Source organism: Ovis canadensis, chromosome 11 (genome assembly GCF_042477335.2).
Source record: "Ovis canadensis isolate MfBH-ARS-UI-01 breed Bighorn chromosome 11, ARS-UI_OviCan_v2, whole genome shotgun sequence".
Classification (NCBI taxonomy): domain Eukaryota; kingdom Metazoa; phylum Chordata; class Mammalia; order Artiodactyla; family Bovidae; genus Ovis; species Ovis canadensis.
The window spans coordinates 63,243,308-63,259,920 of record NC_091255.1 but is presented as its reverse complement, the minus strand read 5'-3'; the positions used below and the strand labels follow the sequence as shown (position 1 = coordinate 63,259,920).

The following is a 16,613-nucleotide window of genomic DNA, read 5'->3' as shown; positions in this document are numbered from 1 at the left end:
GTGAGGGGGATCCTTGGTGGGGAGGTCACCTTCCAAGAAAAATGCCCCGGTCTTGAACGCAGGATGGGGAGACAGAGGCGAGGGGCAGATGGCAGGAAAAGACCAAATGAGCGTGCACAGACACGGGAAGAACGAGTCTGTTTAATGACACGGCTGGGTCTGGTTACAAATGCCAGAAACTACAAAAGGAGGACAGGCAGTCACACGGACGGCTGCACGAAGACGGGACAGGAGGAGGCGGGCAGGGAAACCACAGCAGCGAAGCATCCTTGAGGACGACACGCACAACCCAGGGGCACACATGGGTGGGGGAATCCCCAGCAATGCCGACCTGGATGGATGGACAGGACCGACCGCCAGCCAGCATCCAGGCGAGGCAGGGGAGGGAAGGCCCGTGGCCCTCAGAGCGCCAGGACGAGACAGAGGCATCTGGTCCCATCACCACCGCCCTGCCTGGCAGACAAGCAGCCTGGATTCCCTCCCACTGTCTTACCGGCAAAGGCAGATGGAACCCGGCATTCCAGGTTTCTTGACCACGGTCCCTCCCCTGCGGGCTGCAGTCACCCCGTCCAGAACTTCCGGCCCCCTCTGCCTGCCCCAGCCCATCTGGGGGCAAGTCAGGAAGCCACCTCCTTTTTGTAGGAGGCAGAGGTAGGGCGCGCCAAAACCTTTCTGCCTCGAGTGGAGAGCTGGGATGTGGGGAGCTGGTCAGAGAGAAGGGTCTGGACTTTGCTGGCGAGCTGTGTCACCCCCGCCCTGCCACGTGGCCTTCTCTGTGCCTCTGTGGGACCCCCATCGTCTCTTCCAGAACACTCTGATCTCTGCCCAGAAGCTGCCAGGACCCCTCGGTGGGCAGAACCGAAGCCTCATACGTGCCTCTGGGCCCCACTGTACACATTATAAGATATGTATGTATATATATATATATTTATATAGGTTGTATATAGAATATATCTGTATATGCAATAGACGTGTGCATGGTACTCTAGATAAGTGATGCGGAGACCAGACCAGCGTGTGGCCAGGCAGATAGAAACAGGACTCTCCGTTCCTCGAGTGACTCACAGACCTGTCCCTGATCCCCGCTGGTCTCTAACAGTGAGTAGAAAAGCTAAGAAGGGTGTGCCCGGCTCTTCAAGGAGGGAGGGTCCCCCATCCCCACAGGCCACCCGCTTTGGCGCCCTTGGAGTCGGCATCCGGGTAGCCGGTGTCACCTCCCGGTGGCTCCAGGGGGGACTGTGGCCCAGGCGGAGGCAGCCTCTTTCCAGGAAGATGAGTCAGGGATTCTTCCAGCTTTCTTGGCACCCAGAGATGGAGGGTCAAGGAGGGTCCTCAGAACTCGGCCTTCTGCTCAAGGTGCTGCCAGGGACGGGGGAGAAGTAGGGGGTCCTATGGCCCCGAAGAGGGCAGTGTGGCCGGTGGGCTGTGGATGAGACCGAAGGAGGTGACAGGTTACTAGGGCCTCAGCGTGGGGCCAGGGGACCTTCGCGGAGGGGCCAGGGGTCAGGGACTGGTGAGACAAACACTATCCTCCCGGAGACCCACGTGGGCTCCCCTGAAAGGAGCCCACTGTTCCCAGCTTCTAAGGCCCTCTTCTGCCAGGAACCTGCGGTACGACCTCTGCCAGCCCCCTGAGCCCCAGATCTTTTCCTCTGAATCTTGAGTCCTGCCTGCAACGCCCACCTCCATGAGAACTGAGTGATGGAACTGCCTGAAAGTGTTTCACAAACTGCAAAGAACCATACAAACATGAGCGCTTGTCCTCAGTTGTGAGATGCGGACACTCCCAGGTTGGCCTGTGGTACCCCCTCGGGCCACCTGTGGGTGTCCCCTTTGCACTCACCACCCCCTACCCCCAGTGCCACCTCCTGATTACCCCCCATCAAACACACACACACACACACACACACACACGCTCACACACCCACACACACCCTTAAGCAGAGACAGTTCAATAAACAATGGCGTCTGGCCCAATATTGCGTCTCTGATAAGCGAGGCTAGATGGAGGCCTTCTAGAACTCTGCCCTGGAACTCCGTCCCGCCCTCTGAGCCCGTTTGGACTCAGCAGTAGTTGGGTCTGCAGGCCCTGAGCCCAGGGAGACACACTCTCTTGGGGGTTACATCTGTGCCCTGAGGAGACAAGAGTGCGGAAAGGGATGAGGGGATTCCCTCAGAAACGTGGGGTGCTGAGGCCCAGGAGGGCATGCCAGCCCATCTCCATTGAGCCCACAGGAGCAGAAACGGGGGAGGCCAGAGATTTCGGCGGTTTCCTAATGTTTAGGGTTTGGCAAGATTTCGGTCCCAGGGGTCCGGCTGAGGCAAGAGAGGGGAGGCGACGGGGCTTCGTGTCGGGAAATGCTGTCCATGTGGTTCTGATTCACTCGCACCGGCCAGCTCTCTCTGCCCGGCTCTCCAGGCCCCTATAAAAAAGCCCTTTTCTCTAGAAGCAGGAAGTCTCCTCTCCTGGCTGTAAACAAACTCATCTTTGGCGGCAGAGCCTGCCTGGGGAGAGGCGTGGGAGGGCAAACCCCCTTCCCCCTTCTGACCCTCTCCCGGCCCCTCCGGCTGCTTCCGGAAGCTCTGCAGGCCCTGCCAGCACCTCCTGAGCAGGTAAAAAGCAGCCTGCCGGCTTCCTGTCCATCCTCTCTGGCATCTGGGGCCAGCCAGGGCCCAGCTGCAAACATCTGGAGCGGCCCCCTGGCTGTTGCCAGCAGTCCCCGAGGGCTCTGCTCCCTTGAGTGGTGCTGAGGCAGGGAAGGCAGCGGGAGAGGGTGGGGGCCAGGGTGGTCAGTGGCAGGAAGGCCGGGAGGCAGGGCCTCGCCAGGCTGCCCTCGGAGGACCTGAGCTGCGCGGGGACGCCTGCAAGCAGAGGTCCGGCCGGCCCCGTGGGCCAGCTCCCAGCTTGGAGCCCCGGGGGGGCGGGGGGAACGCCGCCTCTTCCCTGGGAAACTGCTGGGACTGTTTCTCTCCAACGCGTGTCCCGAGCCTCTGGCTGACCCCTGCTTCCCATTCCCTTCCCGCCCCCGCGCCTCTCCCCACCTCCCGCCTCCAGCCTGGCCTGGCCTCCGCCCCTCCATTGAGCTCCCAGAGCCCCAGCCCCACTGGGGCCCAGGGAGGCTGGAGTGTTCCCAGCCGCCACGTCTAGGGGCCAGCCCTCCCCGCGTGCTCCAAGTCAGCTGGAGTCACCCGGAGGCCACTGGCCACCCTCTCGGAGCCCGTCCCCAGGGCCCTCACCCCAGAACTGGGAATGTGGACTCCGGAGTCAGCCCGGAAGCAACCCTCCCCTACACCCGCCCTGCTGGTGTGCGTGGGAGGGACACCCACATTGGCCCCGAGTGGGCTCGGCACGTGCGTGCATCCCCGTGATTCTCCTGGCTCCGGCCTGCTTGGAGGCCAAGGTGGGAGGGAGCGCTGCTCAGCACGAGATGAAAAACAGCCCCATGTGATGGGTACCCAGGGAGGAAGTGGCCAGAGCTGGCCTGGGCCGCCTCTGGGCCTGATGAGCCAGCCTCCTGCCAGGAACCTTCTGAGCCTCTCTGCCCAGGGCAGCCTCGGTCTTGGGGTGCTCTGCGTGCCCCCCCCCAGTTCTAGGGGAGGAGAGGGTCTGCTCAGGGAGAATCTGTCTGGGGCCCTTGGCATGAGTGGGCCTTTTCCTATCATGCCTGTTCTTCTCTGTGTCCACCCCAGAGCCACTCTCCCTGGGAGTGTCCCTGCCCTGGAGGGTGGTCAGCCCCTGGGTGCCAGGAAAGGTGGGAAGCCGGGGGACAGGGGAGGACACGGCAGGGAGGCTGCCTCCTTACGTGGTGGCGTTGGGGACCTGCTGTACCCAGCCCACTTCCTTGTAGGCAGCGGTCACGTGGCTGTAGATGAGACCACGAAGCTTGGCCCAGGCTCTCTGCGTCTCAGGGGGGAAGTCACTGGCAAATTCCTCAGCGATCACCTCCAGGATGACTCCAGAGAGGATCTGAGAACGAAGAGAAGGCAGAGGGGAGTGAACCCCAGCACCCCCACCCCCCACCCCCTAGAGCCCGCAGAATCCTGTGGTTGGCTGAGGGCATCATTCAGGACACAGCATCTGGCAGCTTTGGGAACCAGACACCCTCAGGACCCAGCCCCACCCTGCTGCCCCTCCAGGGGACAGCCACGCCGGGAAAAGAGGCTGGGTGGCACCCCCGGCTGTCGCTGACCAAGGGGCTCGGGAGCCGAATGGGGCTTGCCGTTGGGTGGCAGCACCCATCCAGGGACCCACCTTGAAGTACACGGGCTCCACCTTGTGCTTGAGGGCGTGGGCTTTGCCCACCAGGGCGAGCACAGAGGACACCTTCTCGGGGTCATGCAGGTTCTCCACCACCGTGTTGAGGGCCCCCATGACCCGGCAGGCATGCTTCCGCAGCTGCGGGCTCCGCTCCATTTCCAGGGGCTCCTCCATGTGCTTGAACTGGCTGAAGTACTGCTTGGCCGATGGGAAGTTCACAAAGAACCTGCAGGAGGCGGCAGGTGGGTGCTGAGCAGGGGGTGGCCTCGGGCCCCACCCTGCAGTGCCTGGATGATGAGGGGGTGCAGGGAGGGCCCAGGAGGGGCAGCAGGATGGGGCTGGGTCCTGAGGGTGTCTGGTTCTCAAAGCTCCCACAGGTGGGAGAGGGTGATGGGGAGGAGGAAGGACCCACTCCCACGCCACCACCTGCAGCCGTCCCTCAAACACCGGCCCTTCCTCTGGCCGAGCTGGTTGACATGAAGCCCCTCCCTGGGTCCCGGCCTCTTCCAGCAGTCAGATCTGCACGTCCTGTGCCAGGTCTCTGCCTTTCTTGCTCCCTTGCCTCTTGCCTTCTTCCCAAACACCACACGCTTTTCAAGGCCTGCTCCAGTCGCAGGTGAGAGGGGAAGAGCCTGCCTTCTGGGAATCACGGGCTGGTGCTGATCTGGGGGACAGTTAACTTTTCTGAGCCTCAGTTTCCTCATCCATGAAATGGGCGTCACTGTTCCTTTCTTGAGAGTCCTTGTGGAATGTTGGGAGGAGGCGATGAGAGAGCTCCCAGGCACAGTGTGGATGCAGGGTGCTCAGTGAAGGCCTTTGTTATGATATGGTCAGAGCTCTCTTCCTAAACAAAGGAAGGCCCCAACTATGACTTAACTCCTGTCACGGAAGGGAAGGGAAGAAATGAGACTCAGCCCTTCCAACGCCGCCCCTTTCTTCACTACCCTGTCCCTCCTCAGCCTGCAGTAAACAGTCATCGGTTGATTTTATTAAGTACATCGCTTGATGTCACCTGCCTGGTGTGGTTCTGTAAGTCCTTCCAGTCTGTCCGTACATCTGACCTCTCCAGCCGGCCCGTGCACACCTTGGGGCAGACCCCAGGGTGATCTTCCCCTTCCCTCTCGGGTTTATCTGCAATTGTCTAATTACCCCCAAATATCACATTCACTATGCGAGAGTCCTGGGTTCGATCCCTGGGTGGGGAAGATCCCCTGGAGGAGGGCATGGCACCCCACTCCAGTATTCTTGCCTGGAGAATCCCCACGGACAGAGGAGCCTGGAGGGCTACAATCCAGGGGGTGCAAAGAGTCAGACACGACTCAGCACACAGGACATCACATTCACTGGGTCGCTCTCCCGCTCAGAAACATTCCATTGCTCACCATTGTCCTACCAGACACAGTCAAAACTCTTTAAGATTCCAGGCTTCTTAGAAACTGTCCCACACCTGCTTCTCCAACATGGGGTCCATATTCTGCCCCTATGCTCCAGCGGGACAGCTTCACTTAGCATTGGTAAAAGATTCCTCGGGTGAGCTGGCTTGCCCTTCCACACAATGGACCACCTCCCTCCTTCTTTCCCCGTGTCAGCTGGGCCTCTCTCGGAGCACACAGCCCGGCCCAGGGTGACTGTTTTCCTTCCAAGGCCATCAGTGGGTTCCCTGCCACCTTTCACGGCTTTTTCCCTTTCTACCCGTCTGGGTCCCATAGCCCCAGAGCAGAGCCCGGGTCTCACGCACCCTCTGACCCTTCACCCTGGCCCAGGGCCCTGTGGTTTGCAGGATGGTGGTAATGACATTCGCGTTCCATCTCCCTCCCAGTAGGGACAGGGAGGTTCGTGGCCAGACTCGATCAGAACTTATGTAACTTAACTGAAGCCTCAGAAAAAGGACGGACTGTCTTGGACCTGTTTTTTTCAGGTTGTATTCACACCTTCGGAGTGTCCCCCTTTGTGATCAGAGAGAACTGGTAATTTGCTAAAATGACCCTTGGGGCAGGTCTCAGATCTGAGAGCTGGGATAGATGCAGGGAGAACAGCTGGCCCCCACCACCCTTGCAGGCGATGAGACGGAGGCTGGCGGAGGAGTGACCGGGACACAGTCCACATGGAGAGCTGGGAGGGCCCCTCTCAGAGGCCAAGCGTGACCTTGGGCAAATTGCTTCACAACCTTCTGTCTGCAAAAGTGTGAGAGGAGTCCCCGCACCCCTGCTCGCTACTTCACAGATACACTGGTGAGGACAAATGAGGTGATGGGTCTGGAAATACATTGGGAAAAAGCATCATAGTGAAGGACAGCTATGAAAAACACAATCTGGCTTTAAATGGGGAATCTCTGACTTTGGAGCTCTTACACGGCAATAAGAACACTAATTTCTAACAACACTCAGAGGATGTCCACTTGTTGGGGTTTCCTTTAATGCCACAACCAGGCGGGTATTATGACGAGGAGGTAACAGGGACTATTTATTGAGCACTTAATATACGATCTCATTAATCCTTGGGATACCATTCTGAGGTTGGCACTGTTTTTATCTCCATATCCTCAATGAGGAATTGCTGCCCAAGGTTGCCCAGCGGAGTGGGTAGCAGGACCAGGAAGGAGCAGGAGCAGCTCCCACATTGATGACGTCCCCAGTCTATCTCAGAGGCTGCTCTGCCGGGGATGGTGGCCTGGGACCCAGTGGGTCCGCTGCCCAACAACACCCAGCACCACGTTACAGCCCCAAGGAAGGACAGTCCTGCCCTGTCCCTCTTCTGAGCCATGAGAGTCTAAGGGTCTGAGCTCTGCTCCTTCATCCTGGGGTCTCTCCCGGGCCCCCTGTGTTTACTCCTGACCCTCTCAGTCCTGGCCTGAGCTGCTGCTGGGAGAAGCCTCAGCGGCCAGCCTTGGGGAGTTTCTCAGCTTCCAGAGGCATCTGGGCTTCCAAGAGAGCCTGAAATAGGCCTGTCTGTGTGAGGGGGAAGGCGGCAGTTACAACTGGGAGGGGAGCCCCCTGGAGCATGGGTGCTCCCTCTTGGTCTCTTCCAGCAGGGAGAGGAGGTGTGGGGTCTGGGCGGCCCCTCTGCTCCCTTCCTTGTGGCTGCTGCCCCCTCAGGGGGTGAGACTGGCCCCAGGGCTACTGTCTCGGGCTCCACCTGAGCTGTGGATGGCCCATCAGGAGGTAGTCAGGACAAAACGGGGGCGGGGGGTGGGGTGCAGGATCTGAGGAGGGGCCTGCCCTGGGAAGCTTATAAGTCTTGCCCCCTAACACCGCCCACCCTGGGGCAGACAGCAGGTGCAGGAGTGAAAGAAAAGGGAGGTTGGTGGGACGGAGGGTCTGCTCCTCCAGCTTCTCTCCCAGGCTGGGCTGGGCTCTGGGCAACCGAGGTGGGGTCAGGTGAAGTGTAGCCGGGGGTTATCAGCAAGCCAGATCTAACTGCTATCTTGGTCTTCTTGGGTTACTTGTGGGCCTGGGCACTTGGTAAACACCTCCCCAGCCCAACCCAGTCCCCTCTGAGAAACTAGCTCCCCCCAGGGAACTAGAGGGGCACACAGAGAGAAAGAAAACCTTGCCAAGAGCTCAGACCCTCCAGAAACACCTCGGGGGTTCAGTTGCTTCCTCGGCAATTCCTCACTCCCCTTTCTTGGGGAAGTTGGGTGGGATCCCAGGAGCGGAACTGTGCACACATCTTCTGTGCTGGACTTAGTTGCTCATTCGTGTCTGACTCTTTGCGATCCCATGGACTGCAGCCCGCCAAGCTCCTGTCCATGGGATTCTCCAGGCAAGAATACCGGAGTGAGTGGCCGTGCCCTCCTCTACATGTCCTTATTGGCAAATGGCAGGGTGTGGGGACAAAAAATAGCCATGGTCCTGTTAACCTCGCCTCATTTCCTCCTAGTGACCTGTGTGGGTATCCGCGTGCATCCTGAGGCCTCAGTGCTAAAAGCTGCGCCGCCCCTCCCCACCTGGATGCAGCCTGATGCATCTCTGACTCTGCGACCCACCGTGTGGGTGCTTGATAGTGCCGAGATGCAACTCCCATGTCTGATGGCTTGGGAACCTGAAATCCCCTCTTACTTCCCCATCACCCCGGCTGTTTCTGAGCCTGGGAGCTGCCCAAATAGCTGTCTCTTCCTTGGGCGCCCTCCTGGAACTCCTCAAGAGTGCTGCTTGCTCTTTTTTTCCTCCAAAATCTGTTACTAAGTTGGAATCAGGGCACATCATTATGGAGCTGGGTAGGTCCCAGGCTTGGGGGAGGCAGAAGGGAGAGAGTGTGGGAGAAAAAGAGGAGCCAGAGATGGGGCCAAGCCTGGGAGACAGGCATGCACTTCAACTGTCCTTTCCAATGGGAGGTTTCACCCCATCTTTAAACTAAAAGACTGCCCCGATCTGTCCTAGATTTGATAGCTTCCCTCTGCCAAGGACAGACAGTTGGGGGGTGAGTGTGGGTCTGGGGCCTCCATGCCTGCACCCCCCAGGGACCAGCATGTGTGGGAAGAGAGCAGTGATCTGGAGCTGGAGTCAGGTACTAGCTTATGCACTCTGTGGGGATGGCATGCATGTGCACTGACTGGTGTGTAGGAGTGTGAATAACAGTGTCACTCTGTGTGTGCATCCCTCGGGGGCATGTGGTTCCTGAATGACCCCTGAGCCCAAGACCCATGACCTTTCCTCCCCAGATCTGGGGTTCAGGATGGGGCCCTGTCTCCCCAAGCTTCTCCCTTTCCCTCCATCAAACTCAGCAGGGCCTGTATCCGCAGGGACTGTTCACTTCTCCACTCACCTGCACCTCGCCTGGGAGCTCCCTGTTGGCCCGGCCCCAGGGGCAGGAAGGGACCAGCTAGGAAAGTGGGACCTCTGGGGTCCACTTCTTCTGACCTCTATTCTTTTGCCCTTTCCGAAGCCCTTTCAGGTCTCTGCACAGGGGAAGGGGCTGAGCTGGAGAGAGGGGTTTGCTTCTCTTTGTCCTCCTTGGCTGATCCTCAGTTTTCTTGTCTCTAGAATGGGGAGCCCCCATGACCCCTATTGGAAAGGCCGTAAAACGTGTGTCCAAAACAGCTGCGGGTTGCTGAGGTCGCGGCGAGGTAGGCAAGGCTGGCTGAACCAGGAGTTCTGAGGCCCGGGAGAGGAGGGGGATGGAGATGCCTCCCTTCTGTGTCTAGTTCCTAGTTCCTGGTGAGCCCCTCGCCCAGAGCTAGGAAGGGCTCGGCCAGGGCTTCGCCCACCCCAAACCGCCCCAGGCTACCCGCAATCCCCAGACCGGCCCGGGCCCCAGTCGCAGCTGGGAAGGTGGCGCCCGAGCTCGGACCCGGGCCGAGCCCGCCTCTGCCCGGAGCCGCTGCCGCCGTCCCTCCTCCGGGCCCGGCCGGGCCGGGGCGACACCTACCTCACAAGGATGGCCACCCCCACGTCCTCGCAGTTGGCATAGAGCCGGGCCCACGTCGCCTGCACCGCCTTCCTCTCCGCCTCGGACAGCTCCTCGCTCCGCTCCCTGCGCTCAATCTCCATCTCGCCGGGCACTTTCTCCATGAGCAGCTCCAAGCCCAGCCCGGCTTCGCTCGGCGGCGGCGGGGCGGGGGTCGCGGGGCGCGGGGCGCGGGGAGCCGGGGCCGGCTGCGTGCGCGGCGGGCGGGCGAGTGGTAGAGCGCGCCGGAGGGAGGGAGCGTGTCTGTCTGTGCGCGCCGGGTGTGTGTGTGTGTGTGTGTGTGTGCGCGCGTGTGTAGGGTATATGTGCAGGGGGCGGGGGACCGCGAGCGGGGGGCGGGGATGTGGTCTGCTGGAAAAAATGTGAAAAAAAATAAATCCGCTCCAAACCCTCAAACCCGTGTCCGTGAGCCAATTCCGGCAAGGTGAAGGCTGGGCGGGGTGGGGGCGACGCGGCCGGCGCCTGCCCGCCCTCCAGACCGGAGTTTGATGGCCGGGCGGGGCTTGGGCGTAGGTGTGGCGGAGGTACTGGGGGTCCCGGAAGGAGGGGACTGGCAGTCACCGAGTGCGGGGCCGCGCGGGCCGCACAGGAGTGCGCCGCGCTGGCGCGGGTCTGGGGGCGTGTGTGCACCCTTCCCGCCAAGGGGAACTGACTCTGAGTCAAACACTCCCGGGCATTTGCGGCGTGGCTGCGAGCCCGAGGGGGAGGACGCGAGCCCCTCCGGCAGCGCTGCGGTGGGAGCTGAGCTCCGGCTCGACTCCCGCCTTCCCGGAGCCAGCGGGGGGCTCTGGTGCCACCCCCAGCGGACCCCAGACCCCAGACTCCGAAGGGTTTGGGACTGGGGTCATCTCCCTGCTCCAACACCCTACAGGAAAACTCCGGTGCGGGGACAAGAGGGCGGCTGTCGAACTTGAGCGGCCAAGAGGCCTGACCCCTCTTTCCTTCCCGCCAGCACCCCTCCCCCTCGGTGCACGCACGTGGGCTCAGAAAGAAGGCCCTGGAGGCCCTGGGTGACTTACCAATGACACAGGCAGGCCAAAAACTGGCACTCCCCTAATGCTGGCCCTGGAGGAACAAAGTTTAAAGAAGAGGCACCCGACTGGGCAAAGGGGCCCTGTGGTGGGGATGGCAGGATGTCAAGAAGTCCTGGGGAGGGCCAGGATGCTGGAGCCATCTCAGCTGCCAGGGCCTGGGTTAGGGAGGGGTTCTGTGGCTGGAGAAGACAAGTCCTGGTGTTGTAGCCACGCGGTCTGGAAAACAAACTCACTCAGAAGGACAATGCAGATAGTGGAGTGCAGTTTATTACACCGGCGGGCCCAAGGCAGGGTCTCCTCTTAGCCAAGGACCCCGACCAGTTTTTCTGAAAACTTTATATACCCTAAGTGTTACGTGCCCAAACCCACCTCCCCAAATTCCCTGAAACTAGTCTGAACAAAGGAAAAGAAAGATACAATCAAAGTTAACCCGTGATTCATATGCCTTAAGCCTAGGTAGTTAAACACTGGACAATTATCAATAGGCCTGTGGTCATACCCCAATAAGCATAATAGAATTTATGATTCTATTCGGTTACACAGATAATTAGGGTATTCTCTTAGGCAACATAGAGTCTAGCTACGAGCCCTGAGGTTCCATCCAGGGGGCCTGGTTTTCCAGTTGGTATGTCATTTCCACAGATACTGGGCATAAAGCTCAAAGTCTGCAGTCCAGCCCAAGATGGAGTCCTGCTTTCAAGATGGAGCCTGTTCTGTCTGTTTCCTCCTTCATTCCCCCTTCGTGATGCTCTTAACTCATAGTATGAGCATCATTCATAGGGATATACTGCACCCTGACTGTCCAACCTCCAATTTGGGAGAACGACATCAACCTTTGGGTTGGTTACAAAGTTCATAATACATTGTAAGATAACAGTCCGCAAAGCAGACCTATCAGGGCAACTATAACAATGGTATAGTTTTCCACCAATCACCCTTTACCCAAGGTAGGACCGAAGTCCAAAAAGGAAGATTATCATCAGATATAACTTTTACCTGACTTTTCATGTCATCTAGGGTGGCTGGTATATAGCCAGATAAATCAGGATTATATACACAACATTCAACTTTAATTATAGCACAGGTCTGTCTTTGTACTGAAACTATGGTTAGTCTCAAGATGATACCAGCAAGTCCTTGTAGCAGCAGTTGATTGTAGAGCTTCATCTCTATTTCTTCTTTAAGATGATCGTGGTTTCACGGGGCTCAGTGGGGTCCTTCTGTGTAGTCCGTGTAGTCCACTTGGCGTCCTCCGGGTCTGCGTGGTATGCTCTCCTCACCCTCCTGTGGTGGATCCAGGGAGTGACACCTGCAACTTTAACTACTGTCGGGCTGGTTAGAACAGCAGTATGTGGACCCTTCCAATGTGGGGCCAAGGAGTCATGTTTCCAGTCCTTGACCACACCTGATCCCCAGGCACAAATTCGTGAATCTGTTCCCCAAGAGGGAATGGCACCCTTTCTTGTACAAACTTAGTTACCTGATTTATTACCTTACCCAGTTGATCCATCTGCTGTGAAATCTCATCTCCTCTTACTTGAGGCAAATTTGTTGACACCTGTTTTGTTATGGGTGGGGGTCTCCCATATACAATTTTGTATGGAGAAGAGCCATGGGACTGTGGGGTCATCCTGAGTCTGAGCAGAGCCGTCGGAAACAAGTCCACCCAGGAGCAGTCAGTCTCTAAGATCCACTTGGAGAGTGTCTCTTTAAGTGTCCGATTGGTTCCTTCCACCATCCCAGAACTCTGGCGCCTATATGCTGTATGTAATTTCCACTTGATGTTTAAAGTTTTGCTTACTTGTTATACTAAATCAGCTATGAAAGCCGGGCCATTGTCTGATCCAATGCTGGTAGGAAATCCAAATCTGGGAACTATCTCCCTAAGCAGGCACTGGGCTACTTTTGATGCTCTTTCAGTCCGGGTAGGAAAAGTTTCTACCCATCCCAAGAACATACATACTATGACCAGCAGGTAATGGTAGTGTCGGTGAGGTTTCATTTCAGTGAAGTCCACTTCCAGGTGTTCAAAGGGCAGTGTGCCTTTTACCTGAATCCCTGGAGGTTCCTGTCTGTGCCAAGAGGCAGCATTGACCTGTGAGCAGGCAGTGCAGTTCTGAGATTTTGTCCTTTTGACAGCTGGAGGGCCTGGATTAGAGCATATAGTTCGGCCTGTTGAGTGGACCAGTGTGATGGCAGAGAGCTAGCCACAATGATGGTTTCTTCCATGACTACTGCATATCCCAACAGTCATTGTCCTTGTTTCACCAGGCTGGTGCCATTGGTGTACAGGACCAAATCTGGGTCCGGGATTGGCTGGTCTCTCAAGTTAGGCCTGCTGGCATATTTCCTTGCAATCATGTGAGCGCCCACCTTCTCCCACAAGAAAGAGAGTGGCCAGACTCAGAACCTGACAAGGCTCAGTAGCAACATGGGGGTTCTCACATAACAGTCCCTGGTATTGAGTAATCCGGGATGTTGACAGCCATTTATGGGGGTCCCCTCACAGGAGAGTGTTGACCTCATGCAGGACTTTTATGAACAAATCTTGGCCCAAAGTCAGCTCAGTTGCCTCCCAGACCAGTAAGGCAACTGCAGCAACTGCCCATAAGCATCCCAGCCACCCAGTGTCAACATTGTCCAAGTCACTGGTCTGTCCCATGTCCCCATAATTTGGGACAACACTCCCATAGCCACCTTGTCCTTTTCAGTCACATAAAGAGTAAATGGCTTAGCAAGGTCTGGCAGGCCCAAGGCAGGTGCTGACGTAATTGTACCGGGTTTGAGTTCTATTACCAGTGGGACTTGTTTTGCAAGCCTGATTGGGGGGCCTCGCACAGTCTTTCGCAGAACTCAGAGGGTGATTTGCTTTCCCTTTGAATCACTTTGGAGGGTTTTGCGATACTCATAGCTTTTTGGGGCCCCCTCTTGAGAACTCATAAAATAGCCGCCCGATACCTCTCCAGGTGGCCCCTCCTTTCCTCTGTGTTACAGTCCCAATCGGGCCTCTCATGGGGTGGCTAGTTCTGCCCACCACTGCGGGTTTGCAGTACCCTCAGGTGCCATTTCTCTTAGCCATTTTCTGGCCTCAGGATCCTGTGTCTTTCCTCAGTGCTGAAAAGGGAGCCTAGTAGTTGGATCATGTCATCCCATGCAGGGTGGTGGGTTCGAAAAATAGTCTCCATTAGCCTAATCACGGCTTGTGGCTCCCCCAAGTACAGTGGAGCGTGTCTCTGCCAGTTTAATATATCCGTAGAGGAAAATTTCTGGTAATAATAAGCTACAGGGGCCTGCTGGTAGTGCCCCATGTGTCCTGAACTGGAGGCTGTTGTAGCTCTCTGAGGGGCATCTGTAGTGGGGTTCTTTCCCTCTGTTCCTTGGCGGAGTGCAGCCTCTGTCTAATTGCTGTGTTTTCTTCCCCCTTCCCACCAGTACTCACCGGGAGAGGTGGATACAATCTAGAAAGTCCAGCTGAGGTGGAATTCTGGCGGCATTGATCAGAGGTCTCCATTGCTGGGAGCTCTACGAACGGCGGCTCTATGAACTCTGGGAGAGCTGGCGGAAGAGAAGTGGCTGCTGCAGGAACTTCACCTGGCCCTGGATCGGGCATTAAGGCAGACTCTGGTCCTGGTGGAGCACTGGGAGGCAGGCGCATCATTATCCAGTATGGGGGAGGGGGCAGGTCATCCCTGTCCAAATCCTATAGAATTTCCTTTTTCATCATCAGTCAATTTTTGTGCCATTGATATTTTTCCCTTTCCCTTCTGGGTACAGAACCTTGTCCAGGTAGGAGGGTCTTGAGCTAACCCGAGCCATGAGTCAGTATGTGGATATTGATCCAGGGGTCCCGGCTCTCCTGTGACTACTGCATAGCCTGCTCCCACTATTTTTAAGTTCGTGGTGTTCTCTTGGGGCCATCCTACTCCCACACGGGGCCATTCGACCTCACAGAGTATGTGGAGCCGGTTAGGCTTCATCTTCACCCCATAGTCTCCTCCAAATCCGTTCTTTAAATTTTGAATCCTGCACTCCAATACAGTTGCCTTAGATTCACTCCTCCCATCTTGCTTACCTTCTCAGACCTTCTTCTACTTTTCCTTTTCGTTCCATCTACGAAGTTCTCAGCACCCTATGTACTTCTGATATTTCCACTCAATGACACTTAAATTGCCATTCTGCCTCCTTCCTAATTGGGGTGGGAAGAGCCTTACCTGCCAGATCCCAGAGGGAGAAAGGGGGATATGCATGCCTTCATCTGCTGGTCAGCACAGCCGACCAGAACACCACATGGTCCAAGGCTGTTTCTCCCTTAACTTTTAAAGTCCATTCTGCCTTGGTGGGCTTGATCAGGTGCGGATGAAAACACAGATGGGTTAAATATCCCATGTCCCAGGCCGTCTCCGGAAAAGGCAATTCATACTCACTTATGTATCCCCCTCCTTCTAGCCTGACAATTCCAAGGGGGTCAAGAATTTCATAGCAGACGGGACACCTCCTTGACAAGAGCAGAATACGAGCACACAAAAACCAAGTTTCTTCTCCCAAAAATCCCCTGGCAATTGCTTGGTAATAATTTTCCCCAAGACGGCGTGGACACCACCTCCTAAATGACCTTCACAAATTTCCTTCCTAAACCCTAACAGGCTCGTCAACCTGTGTACCAAGCAATCGTTGCCACTTGCCTAATCCAAGCTCCTGTGGGTCTGTGCCCCTTCTAATCCCTCCTAGGGGGGTGATCAGGCCCCGTCTTCCACCCTACCAGGTGGGTTCCTCCGCACCTGAGCGCTCAGTTCCCTTGCTACCGTCCACTAACTGCTAACGTGAAAGGTCCAGGCATTGAGAAGCAGAATCCTTCCAGAAGGGCGAGGCGCCTTCCCCCCTCTAGAAGATTCGAGCCTCGAGGCTTCGGAGTAGTCCCAAATGGGACTTGTCTCCTCAAAGAGAGGAGTTTCCTGGCCCATGCACCAAATGTTGTAGCCACGTGTTCCGGGAAACAAACTCACTCAGAAGGACAATGCAGATAGTGGAGTGCAGTTTATTACACCGGCGGGCCCAAGGCAGAGTCTCCTCTCAGCCAAGGACCCTGACCGGTTTTTCTGAAAACTTTATATACCCTAAGTGTATGTGCCCAAACCCACCTCCCCAAATTCCCTGAAACTAGTCTGAACAAAGGAAAAGAAAGATACAATCAAAGTTAACCCGTGATTCATATGCCTTAAGCCTAGGTAGTTAACACTGGACAATTATCAATAGGCCTGTGGTCATACCCCAATAAGCATAATAGAATTTATGATTCTATTCGGTTACACAGATAATTAGGGTATTCTCTTAGGCAACATAGAGTCTAGCTATGAGCCCTGGGGTTCCATCCAGGGGGCCTGGTTTTCCAGTTGGTATGTAATTTCCACAGATACTGGGCAAAAAGCTCAAAGTCTGCAGTCCGCCCAAGATGGAGTCCTGCTTTCAAGATGGAGCCTGTTCTGTCTGTTTCCTCCTTCACTGGTGGGCTTCTCATGGAAGCGCGATTGGACCAGAGGTGGGGATGGTACCTCTGAGAGCCACCCGTATGGTGGGGGTCCCGCCTCTGACTCCCAGTTGAAGCCAGAGGCTGCAAGCATCTGAAAGCTGCGAGGGCACTTCTCCCTAAGGCTTCCTGGTGACCCTGCCCTTCCAACTCTGTGTCTACTGCTCAAGTTTTGCAAGAGGCGTAGCTTGGCTCTTCAGCTTTGGTTGATGTGCTTCTTTAAAAAATCATGTTTCCAAGTAGAGTGCCCTGGCACAGCCCCAGGTCTGGGCCTCGATGGAGCCCAGGGCCCAGGTGCCTCGCTGCAGCCCTGGACAGGAGGGCTCTTGCCATCAGGCCTCAGCTGAGGGAGGGCAGTGCCAGTGCCCTCCTCTGGGGTCTTGGAGAGGGA

The 16,613-nt window shown here is 56.8% G+C and overlaps 1 protein-coding gene across 1 annotated transcript; it reads right to left on the bottom strand.

The window, feature by feature from the left end:
• Positions 1-121: 121 nt before the first annotated feature.
• Positions 122-9,937, bottom strand: CYGB (cytoglobin). Its single transcript, XM_069543903.1, has 4 exons — positions 9,626-9,937; positions 4,253-4,484; positions 3,804-3,967; positions 122-1,423 (listed from the first exon to the last, which is right to left on the bottom strand). The coding sequence occupies exons 1-4, from the start codon at positions 9,766-9,768 to the stop codon at positions 1,390-1,392; spliced, it is 573 nt and encodes a 190-aa protein (XP_069400004.1). The 5' UTR covers positions 9,769-9,937; the 3' UTR covers positions 122-1,389.
• Between the last annotated feature and the right edge of the window lie 6,676 nt (positions 9,938-16,613).